This window comes from Mobula hypostoma, chromosome 28 (assembly GCF_963921235.1).
Source record: "Mobula hypostoma chromosome 28, sMobHyp1.1, whole genome shotgun sequence".
Classification (NCBI taxonomy): domain Eukaryota; kingdom Metazoa; phylum Chordata; class Chondrichthyes; order Myliobatiformes; family Myliobatidae; genus Mobula; species Mobula hypostoma.
In genome coordinates this window covers 18,089,750-18,101,959 of record NC_086124.1, presented here as the reverse complement: position 1 = coordinate 18,101,959, position 12,210 = coordinate 18,089,750, and the positions used below count along the sequence as shown (strand labels likewise).

General features: G+C 43.3%; 1 protein-coding gene across 1 annotated transcript in view; it reads right to left on the bottom strand.

The window, feature by feature from the left end:
- The window catches only part of LOC134338832 (uncharacterized), a 169,941-nt gene that overhangs the window by 147,672 nt on the left and 10,059 nt on the right, over positions 1-12,210 (bottom strand). The window contains 3 exon segments of the mRNA XM_063034935.1: positions 1,083-1,397; positions 2,670-2,984; positions 4,257-4,571. Of these exon segments, the coding sequence (XP_062891005.1) occupies positions 1,083-1,397; positions 2,670-2,984; positions 4,257-4,571 (945 nt within the window).

The window sequence follows — 12,210 nt, the reverse complement described above, 5'->3', positions numbered from 1 at the left end:
AGCCTAGAAACCACGAGCGTCCATCTATTTATACAATCTGCTCATAGACTTCTCTTACACCTCTTCAGTTACAAGCTCCTTCCATAGTCTACGATGCTCTCTATGAAGGCGTTTCCCCTCAAGGTCCCGTTAAACATTTCATCTTTCACTTTCAACACGTTACTTCTCGTTGTATTCCCACCCAACTGTTGAATAAGCCTGCTTGCATGAAAACCTGTCTGAAACACATAAATTTCTATCCCTCTATCAGATCTCCCCTCATTATACAACGTTCCAAGAAAAGAGATAAAAAACTATTAAAGCTTTCCTTATAATCTGTCGTGGAGACCCAGCGACATACCTGCAAACTTCCTCGGTTATTTTTTTCAAAATGATTTACATCTTCCGTGATGGGAAGTATCCAAAATAGCACACAATACTCCAAATTAGGCCTCACCAACTTCTTATAAACTTCAACATAACTTCTTCTATACGTCATACTTTGATTTATAAAGGCCAGTGTCCCAAAACAGAAACTTTCTTTGTGACCTAAAAAGCTATGACGACACTGTCAATGAGTAATGAAATTGTATTCCCCTGAGATATCTGACATAAAGTACTCCACAGTGCCAAGCCGTTCACTGTGTCAGACCATCCCAAATTATCCTATTGAAGTGCAACGGTTCCTAACTGTGTGCATTAAATCCAAGCGACAAATTTCAGCCCACTTGTCCAGCAGGTCCAGATCCTGCTGAAAGCTCATATAATGAGTATTTACTATGCTACATACATATTTATTTCAGGTCATTCCTGAAATTTTCTGATACGATGAGGCCAACCCGATACGATTCTGAAATCTGCACCTATATGCCCGACCAAATGGGATATAAAACATTGCCGAATTAAACACACCAGCAGTATATGCGACACAGCATAACCGTTACTGAGTGGCGCCTACCTCAGCAGCGTCAACGATTAGCATATAAACTCATCTCCTTATGCCCACAACAACTGGAAGTAGCTGTTTGAGTTATTAGCATATAGAGTCTTCGTTGTTCCCTATAGGTATGAAGGAGTAAAGAAGTTTTTAGTTGTATACCTACCTTCCGTACAACTCACGCCCGCATCTTCTCCGTGACCGCAGTTATTAATCCCCCATCCACCGAAGGAACAATCCCAAAGGGCGGATTCCTGCCCATTGCACGCAACATCATCCATCCAGATATTTCCGCTGCCTTGCCCGAAGTGCGCCCCTCCTCTTGCTGCTGCGACGGAGGGACAGCCCAATTGCCTGCAGACAACCTTGGCGTCTTCAGTTCCCCATCCATCGTCGCATACCGTTCCCCATTGTGCATTGTGCCGCACCTCCACTCTCCCTGAACAGCGATCGCTGCCGCCTACCAGCCTTATACCAATTTCTGAAACGACATTCGAAGGAAAAATTACCGTGGGACGAGGGTGTACATCTACTTTTCAATTTTCTACCTTCCTGACCGCAAAACAGTATATGAATGTTTGTACTGAGCGGCCATTGTTGGAGCAATCGTGGTTGGTAATAGGTCAATGATGAGACTGGATGGTCAGGCTTAACCCAGATTGTCAGACCATAGCCCAGAAACCACGAGCGTCCATCTATTTATAAAATCTGCTCATAGACTTCTCTTACACCTCTTCAGTTACAAGCTCCTTCCATAGTCTACGATGCTCTCTATGAAGGCGTTTCCCCTCAAGTTCCCGTTAAACATTTCATCTTTCACTTTCAACACGTTACTTCTCGTTGTATTCCCACCCAACTGTTGAATAAGCCTGCTTGCATGAAAACCTGTCTGAAACACATAAATTTCTATCCCTCTATCAGATCTCCCCTCATTATACAACGTTCCAAGAAAAGAGATAAAAAACTATTAAAGCTTTCCTTATAATCTGTCGTGGAGACCCAGCGACATACCTGCAAACTTCCTCGGTTATTTTTTTCAAAATGATTTACATCTTCCGTGATGGGAAGTATCCAAAATAGCACACAATACTCCAAATTAGGCCTCACCAACTTCTTCTAAACTTCAACATAACTTCTTCTATACGTCATACTTTGATTTATAAAGGCCAGTGTCCCAAGACAAAAACTTTCTTTGTGACCTAAAAAGCTATGACGGCACTGTCAATGAGTAATGAAATTGTATTCCCCTGAGATATTTGACATAAAGTACTCCACAGTGCTAAGCCGTTCACTGTGTCAGACCATCCCAAATTATCCTATTGAAGTGCAACGGTTCCTAACTGTGTGCATTAAATCCAGGCGACAAATTTCAGCCCACTTGTCCAGCAGGTCCAGATCCTGCTGCAAGCTCATATAATGAGTATTTACTATCCTACATACATATTTATTTCAGGTCATTCCTGAAATTTTCTGATACGATGAGGCCAACCCGATATGATTCTGAAATCTGCACCTATATGCCCGACCAACTGGGATATAAAACATTGCCGAATTAGACACACCAGCAGTTTAAGCGACACAGCATAACCGTTACTGAGTGGCGCCTACCTCAGCAGCGTCAACGATTAGCATATAAACTCATCTCCTTCTGCCCACAACAACTGGAAGTAGCTGTTTGAGTTATTAGCATATCGAGTCTTCGTTGTTCCCTATAGGTATGAAGGAGTAAAGAAGTTTTTAGTTGTATACCTACCTTCCGTACAACTCACGCCCGCATCTTCTCCGTGACCGCAGTTATTAATCGCCCATCCACCGAAGGAACAATCCCAAAGGGCGGATTCCTGCCCATTGCACTCAACATCATCCATCCAGATATTTCCGCTGCCTTGCCCGAAGTGCGCCCCTCCTCTTGCTGCTGCGACGGAGGGACAGCCCAATTGCCTGCAGACAACCTTGGCGTCTTCAGTTCCCCATCCATCGTCGCATACCGTTCCCCATTGTGCATTGTGCCGCACCTCCACTCTCCCTGAACAGCGATCGCTGCCGCCTACCAGCCTTATACCATGTTCTGAAACGACATTCGAAGGAAAAATTACCGTGGGACGAGGGGGTACATCTACTTTTCAATTTTCTACCTTCCTGACCGCAAAACAGTATATGAATGTTTGTACTGAGCGGCCATTGTTGGAGCAATCGTGGTTGGTAATAGGTCAATGATGAGACTGGATGGTCAGGCTTAACCCAGATTGTCAGACCATAGCCCAGAAACCACGAGCGTCCATCTATTTATAAAATCTGCTCATAGACTTCTCTTACACCTCTTCAGTTACAAGCTCCTTCCATAGTCTACGATGCTCTCTATGAAGGCGTTTCCCCTCAAGTTCCCGTTAAACATTTCATCTTTCACTTTCAACACGTTACTTCTCGTTGTATTCCCACCCAACTGTTGAATAAGCCTGCTTGCATGAAAACCTGTCTGAAACACATAAATTTCTATCCCTCTATCAGATCTCCCCTCATTATACAACGTTCCAAGAAAAGAGATAAAAAACTATTAAAGCTTTCCTTATAATCTGTCGTGGAGACCCAGCGACATACCTGCAAACTTCCTCGGTTATTTTTTTCAAAATGATTTACATCTTCCGTGATGGGAAGTATCCAAAATAGCACACAATACTCCAAATTAGGCCTCACCAACTTCTTATAAACTTCAACATAACTTCTTCTCTACGTCATACTTTGATTTATAAAGGCCAGTGTCCCAAGACAAAAACTTTCTTTGTGACCTAAAAAGCTATGACGACACTGTCAATGAGTAATGAAATTGTATTCCCCTGAGATATTTGACATAAAGTACTCCACAGTGCTAAGCCGTTCACTGTGTCAGACCATCCCAAATTATCCTATTGAAGTGCAACGGTTCCTAACTGTGTGCATTAAATCCAGGCGACAAATTTCAGCCCACTTGTCCAGCAGGTCCAGATCCTGCTGCAAGCTCATATAATGAGTATTTACTATCCTACATACATATTTATTTCAGGTCATTCCTGAAATTTTCTGATACGATGAGGCCAACCCGATATGATTCTGAAATCTGCACCTATATGCCCGACCAACTGGGATATAAAACATTGCCGAATTAAACACACCAGCAGTTTAAGCGACACAGCATAACCGTTACTGAGTGGCGCCTACCTCAGCAGCGTCAACGATTAGCCTATAAACTCATCTCCTTATCCCCACAACAACTGGAAGTAGCTGTTTGAGTTATTAACATATAGAGTCTTCGTTGTTCCCTATAGGTATGAAGGAGTAAAGAAGTTTTTAGTTGTGTACCTACCTTCCGTACAACTCACGCCCGCATCTTCTCCGTGACCGCAGTTATTAATCCCCCATCCACCGAAGGAACAATCCCAAAGGGCGGATTCCTGCCCATTGCACGCAACATCATCCATCCAGATATTCCCGCTGCCTTGCCCGAAGTGCGCCCCTCCACTTGCTGCTGCGACGGAGGGACAACCCAATTGCCTGCAGACAACCTTGGCGTCTTCAGTTCCCCATCCATCGTCGCATACCGTTCCCCATTGTGCATTGTGCCGCACCTCCACTCTCCCTGAACAGCGATCGCTGCCGCCTACCAGCCTTACAGCATGTTCTGAAACGACATTCAAAGGAAAAATGACCGTGGGACGAGGGTGTACATCTACTTTTCAATTTTCTACCTTCCTGACCGCAAATCAGTATATGAATGTTTGTACTGAGCGGCCATTGTTGGAGCAATCATGGTTGGTAATAGGTCAATGATGAGACTGGATTGTCAGGCTTGGACTCAAAGTAGAATTCTGCTCGGCAGAGTTGTAGACTCTGGGTAAGATGTCCCGGTAAGTTTCTGTTACGTATCGCTTTTTTTTTATTGTTACTCTTACGTACCCCGTAACTGGGTTGCCAAACCAGCAGAAATGGATCACTCAATTGGAGTCTGGATTACTAGAACTAAGAAAGTTTTATTAAAGAAACAAGCAGCACAGTAATCGAAAGGATAATAAATGCAACAGTTCAGCAATGATAAACACACATGTGCACAGAATTAAGATAACAGCATCAATCAAGCTCTATCGTTGTCTAGGGGTGTGTGTCCTGCCTTAGCGAACCTATCTCTTTTTATCCCCCTGCTGGGGTATCGCCTGTCCATCACTTCAAACAGTTCAGGGTTCAAAGGGGGAGCCGCTCTAGACAGCTCTCTCTCCCGTCCCTTCATTACACATCTCCAGATCGCCTGTCCATCACTTCAAAGAGTTCAGGGTTCAAAGGGGGAGCCGATCTTGACAATACCCAGACTGATGGCTCCGTCATTAACATCTCCAAATGCTGTCTCATTGTGTTCCTTATCTCTCCCTCCCCTGAGGACAGGTGGCAGACCAACTGCTGATGCCACTGGTGCAAGCCCAGGCCAGCAAACATCTTAATTTATGTGTATTCTCGTCACATTACTTTCTTACTTTCTTATATTGGTGTCCAGGGAGATCCCCATGAACTACAGATGCGTGAAGTGCATCCAGCCGCAGCGCCTTCGAGACCGTGTGAGGGACTGAGGCAGCATATCGATGCACTGCAGCTGCTACGGAACAGTTAACAACAACAAAACGAACTAGCAGCAAACACGTCCATAACTGTGACACCTTGTTCCGGATTTAAAATTGAATCCGGGTCATTGGAAACCACAGAACTCTCAATTCTCATCACTCCGACAGCGAGAGACTTGTGAGTTTCATCGTAGGGTGAACGTCGATAAGGAAATAGGAGCAAAATTAGACCAGAATGGCCATCGAGTCTGCTGTGCAATCTACCATCGATCGTATATTCTCTCTCTGAACTACATTCTCTTGCCTTCTCCCCGTCATCTTTGACACCAAGTTTTGGTTGACGTGAATCGGTTATAAGCCCTGATATCTGATGATTGAATTAAAATGTGCGTTTTGGACTGCGATGTCGTTCTTTGGTATCGAAGTTTTGAGGACATAGTCGACGTCCAAGCAAGGACCCTAACCTATCATTGTCAGCTGTGTTAGACTGCTGGTAGATAGAACGGAAATTTCTCTTCATATCATCGCCTGAAACGGAAGGATAAAACGGTTCACAAGAACTATTAGGGGTATTCCTGATCGTCGTTCAGAAACTGGGTATCTCAACCGAAACTATGGAATCACTTTAATGAATGCTACAACTCAGGTTCACAAAATGTGTATTTATTTCTTTATATCACCTGTGCACCATTTCAAACGCCCCATTAGTCCTTTCACTTGTTGTTGCGGTCTAAGGTCCAACTGATGGACCTTATCAGTAATATTTTTCAAAACAATGGAATTCTGACATCTCGGTGAGTCTAGATTCAATGGGTAAACATGTCTTTCCATTCCATTATCAGATTTCACGACTCCATTTTGTTCCAGAACAATTCTCCCAGCTGCAATTCCAGTAAACAAGTGTCTTATTTTGACTCGACCATTTTGTAAACTTTCCTTAGCAAGGACACAAAGCTTACTAAATCCCTTCCAGAGTTCTCTGAGCAGGGTCAAAGGTTCTTTTTGCCTGTAACTGAACATAGGTTCCAACAAATTACCCTTCACTGCATTCTGAATCGAATCTCCAACAATAAATAAAAGGAGGGGAACCCCTCATTCCAATTTTTCCCATTTCTCACACAATGTCCTTTACTCATGGTCTTAAGAGTTGAGTTGAGCCATTCCAAGGCTCCCTTGGGCTCTGTGTGATATGTAAATGACACCATGTGTTTAGCTTCCAATTCTCTAGCTATAACCAGGAATGTTCTCGAAGTAAAGTTATTACCCTGGTCAAATTGAATTTCTTTGGGCAGACGTACTAGAGTGTAAAACTTACTGTATGCTGTTACCACAGTCTTGGTCTCGGTGTTTTTAAAAGACATTGCTTCAGGGGACCTAGACACAGCACACACAATCGTTAACACATACCGATAACCAGCGGCAGTCTTTTACCATGGGCCCACACAATTCACTAGATCATTCCTTAAACTAGGCCTGTAAAATTCCTTCACAATCCCATTCACTGTCTCTCTCACTCCATTATATCCACCTAAAGGCATACTGTAAACCATGTTTAAAATTTCAGCCCTGTAACCTTCCAGAACCACCACGTGACTTGCAGGCACTGTGGCTGGTCTCCATCTCCTCATCAACACCCCATCTTTAAGGTAACATCCCACTGACTCTCTCTGAACCTCCTCTCCTGTGACAGCTATCTCTCTGAAAGCCACCATTCCAGAATCTCGCTTCTGTTCCTCTGTAAATTCTTTCCTCAATAAAGACAAACCTTTCTTATACACCTTACTCTTATCAATTCTACTACCCTTAAGTCCTGCTGAAATCTGGAAGGTAGAAAAGTCTGTGACACATCATAATAATTTAAACCGCTGGTCTTGCTATTGCAGGCCTTAATGGCAGCTTTGCTCATCAGCTGCATTGCTGAAACACTCTTAACTTGGAAAGCTGTCAACATGCCTCCATTGTTTACCAAATTCTGCATCATCATCAGGCTGATGAGAATTACGTAAACATTATGAAAGAGGCTAACAATCTCTTCATCAACTTTCTTCGACCTTTACTATGCCTTGCTTCCATAGCAACTTCCATTCCAAAATCATAACAATTATTCTTTAACTCCTTCTCCATAACATTATGACCTTGCAGGTGCTCACTTCCACATGTCCAAACAAAATTCAACAAACTAGCGCATCCTGTCTCAGCAGGCCTCTGTCCTGCAAGCAGGGTCAAAAGTCGCGCAACCAATCCAACCTTTTCCAGCACTTTATCCAAAAGTCCAGGAACAGCACTTTTGTCATTAATTCCAAACAGCATTGACCTCACCAACGTTTAAAACACGGTCCACTACAAATGATTGAGAATCCTCACATTCCACTGGTACCAGGTTTAACCCCTTATTCACTGAACCAAGATCATCTAACACACAAAAACTGCATTCCTTTCCAACCAGGTCAGGCACATCAAACTTCAACTGAGCCTTAACATAAGGTTCAGAATCCTGTAAACTCACAGGTACTTCAACAACCTGAACACATTCAATTGGAACAACTGCCTCTTCGGTGCTGTTATCACTTGTCCCAGTTTCAAATTCAAGGTCATCTCGAACCTCCCAGCTATTCTCTGGCCAACTCTTTTCAGGAGTAAACTCAACCTCATGGATTAAAACTGCTTCGTCTGCTTTCTTATCAAACCCCTTCAGGGTAGGGTCATCCTCTGCAGCTGCTTCCCTCATCAGGAACACAACTTTTAAATTCTTCACAGAAAAATAGCCCTTCCGAGCTGTAAAAATAATCAGGGTCCGACTCTAAACCTCTCTGCTGCAACCTCTCCCTTTTAAACTGTCTCTGCCTTTCTGCTTCGTGACCTTCACATTGCCATTTCTCCCTCTCGAGCTGTCTCTTTCTTTCTGCCTCTTCTCTATGTTTTGCTGCCTCCCTAGCCTCTCTCTCGAGCTGTCTTAATTTCAAGTCATGCTCCCTGTTTAATATATCCAGCAGAAGCTGAAGCTCATCCTCAGTAGGTTCACCTTCCACTAACAACTCCAACACCTCCTCATCAAACGTTCCCTTATCTATATGATAGTCAACTATTTTTCTATGAATTTCTACTTTAGTCACAACCTTCTTTACCTCAATTCTCAATTCTTTAGCAGTGTCCAGCAACTCATACTTTTTAATTGACTTCACACTCCATTTCTGCTGATACTCCACACAGCCAAATCACAAGGAAATTTCCCCAATCAATTCAAACCAACCTCCCGACCAATTTGTTCATATCCCGGACGAGACCCCAATTTTGTCACGTACCTCGCGACGGGGATAAAGAAACCAGCAGAAATAGAAACCACTTTGGATTCCAGTATTGCAATAAACTAATAATATTTATTAGTAACTACGCAATACAGTAATATAAATGAAGATAAATCACACAGGTTAACTATGATTAAATACATAAGTACGTAAACCAGTAAGTGTGGAAATATATGTATGAAAACCAAGCTTCTTTAAGTCTAGGGGTTAAACGATACAGTCTTACGATGTTGAACAAAGTTCAGTTCGTGGTATTTAGTTGAGTAGTGATGGATAGAGAGAGAGAGACAGAGGGAGAGATTTGAGTCTTCAGGTGAGCTGATGCCGTCGATCTTCTCGTCGTCCTCAGAAATCCTTTACAAGTCATCGACTGTGACTTTAACAAAGGAGACCGGTTTTCTGCGGTGGAGCTATCACCCAGGCGAGTGTGGACACATAGACAACTCCCCATCAGTCAACCCCTTTTCTTCCTTCCACTATAAGTGCGATTGGATCGATCCACCTGATCGATCTCCAAAGCCCAATTTTCCTGCGGGCACAAAAATGATCATTCAGTGTCCAGATCATGTGTCTGAGGTCTGTATCATCCGACCTCCTATTTATTTCGCCAGGCTGAGCATCACCTGTCATTCAATGAGTCCCTCCTTCCTTTGTCTGTAAAGGAATGCGAGCAGGCAGCAAGTCCTTGGAAGTAACATCAACAACCTGCCTTCGGACACCATAGCAACTTTCGAGCTGCTCGGTGCTTCCTCCAAACCCAACTCAGTAGAAATCCAAAGTTACTTCCAATGCCTTAAAGTGACAGTCCAACCTTTAATCTTCGTCTCTCGCTCTCTCTCTTTTCAACATATCGATGGCAAATAACTCTCTCTCTCTCTCTCTCTCTCTCTCTCTCTCTCTTCAAAAGCACAGTTAGTAGGAGCACTCCAATAAGATCCTCCATCCTCACAATGAGATGATAAGATTCTGGCAGAGGATTTTAAAGATTTCTAAGTGCCTGAATATAAAGGAACAGAACCAGAATGTGTGAGTGCATTCATTGACATTGGAACAAGCAGGTAGAAGATAAAGGTACATACAAATGGCAGGAATTTGAAAATTTCCGATATTTGGGGAATCTAGCTGCCCGAATCATATTCATCTCTCTCTCTCTCTCTCTCTCTCTCCCCCACTCCCCCACTCCCCCACTCCCCCACTCCCCCCCCCACTCCCACTCCCCCCCCTTCTCTCGGTCTCTCTGTTTTTCTCTCTCTCTCTCTTCCTCTGTCTCTTTCTCACTTTCTTGCTTGCTGTCTTTCACTCTCGCTCGCTGTCTCTTTCAGCGTACATGAGAGAACATAGCGAGGGAGAGACAACGTGTGGGCATGCACATGCGCATGCATATGCATGAGCGTGTATATGTGCATGCGTGTTTCAGCGAAAAGGTTAAAAAAGATTAACATGGATATATAATTGGCTGGATACAAAATAATATTCAGGGCACAATTTTGTTTATAGAGTTATGAATCCAGTCCGATCCAAACTCCGTGGAAAATGCCTGCTTGCAGCAATACCTCTTGGAATTTCGTAAACCACTTTCAAATCTGCCTTCAATCTTCTACTGTCGAAGAAATAAAGTTCTAACCTATTCAGTCTGCCCTAAACACTCAAGTCCTTCAGACTTACCAACATCCTTCTAACTATTCGCTGTTCCCTTTCAAGCTTATTTACATCTTTCCTCCAGCTAATTAACCAACGCCTACTACTTCAACATAACATCCCATTTCGTGCACTCAGTCGTTTGATTTCTGAAGACGAATCTGCTAAAGCTTTCTTAACGAACCTGTCAACCTGTGACGTCACTTTCAAAGAATTATGGACCTGTATCGCAGATATCTCTGTTCCATAGCACTCTTCAGTGCCCCGCTGCTCATTTTGTAAAGACTACCCTGGTTGGTCCAACCGAAGCACAACCCCTCACACTAGTCTGCATTAAATTCCACCTGCCATTAACTTAGCCCATTTTTCACAGGTGAACCAGATGCATATGCAAATCTGAGAAGTCCTCCTCCAGTCAGAGAGGCAACAATTTACTACCAATCTCGGGTTTCTCACACAAAATTATTGTCTAATCCAATTTACTACCTCATTTTGAATGCAAAGCGACTGAACCTTGTGCCAACAACACGCATCAAAGTTGCTGGTGAACGCAGCAGGCCAGGCAGCATCTGTAGGAAGAGGTGCAGTCGACGTTTCAGGCCGAGACCCTTCGTCAGGACTGCAGTCGACGTTTCAGGCCGAGACCCTTCGTCAGGACCTTGTGCCCTCTTGTTCAGGATAACCGCACAACTGGAAGCATCCTCTCCACATCCACACTGTCTAGTGCTTTCCAAATTTGCTGTGTTTCAATGAGATCCGTTCGCTTTCTTCTGTATTCCAGCGAGTATAGGCCTAAATCTTCTAATCTCTCCCGATATGTTAAGCGCATCAGTCCTGTAATCATTCTCGTGAAATTCATTTGGACTCTCTTCAAAAACAACACATTATTGCTGAGACATAGAGCCTCTCCAAGTGCGGCCCGAGTAGTGTCTTATGAAGCCTCAGCATTATCTCCTTACTTTTCTATTCTATCCTCCTTGAAATAAAAGTTAACTTGGCATTTGCCTGCTTTACCACAGACTCAACCTCTAAGTTAACCTTCCGGGAGTTTTACACGAGAACTCCTAAGCCCATCTGCACTTCTGATATTTGAACATTCTCCACGATTAAATAATAGTCCACACTATTTTTCCTTTTATCAAAATGTATTATTGTACAATTCCCAACACTGTGTTCCACCAATCATATTTTTGCACATTCATCCAAATTGTCTAAGTCCAGCTGTATTCAATTTGCTTTCTCAGCAGTACCTACCTTTCCACTTGGTATCATCCTCAAGCTTTGCCACTAAACGATCAAATATATTATCGAATTCACTGAAAAACAATGTGTAAAATATCTGTCCCCATACAGACGAATACCATGGGTCACTGGCAGCAAACCAGAAATGCCCCCTTAATATCCAGTTTCTGCCTCCTGGCTGTCAGCCATTCCTCTATTCTTGCTAGTATATTTCATGTATCGCCATAAACTTTGAATTAGTTAAACACCCTCATGTGTCTCCTTATCAGATGTCTTCTGAAAATCCAAGTAAGTGGCATCTATTGTCACTCCTTTGTCCATCCTGCTTGGTACTTCCTCAAAGACATCTAACAGATTTGTCAGCTAAATATTTCCTTTACAGAAGCTACGAAGCCGCAAAGTCACAAAGCCAAAAACCACAGTATGTGCCAATGATTTAAGATGAGAGGAGTGGATTTAGAAAGACTCGACTCCACAAAAGGACTCAGTCTTGTGAGACAGAGAGAGAGAGAGAGAGAGAGAGAGA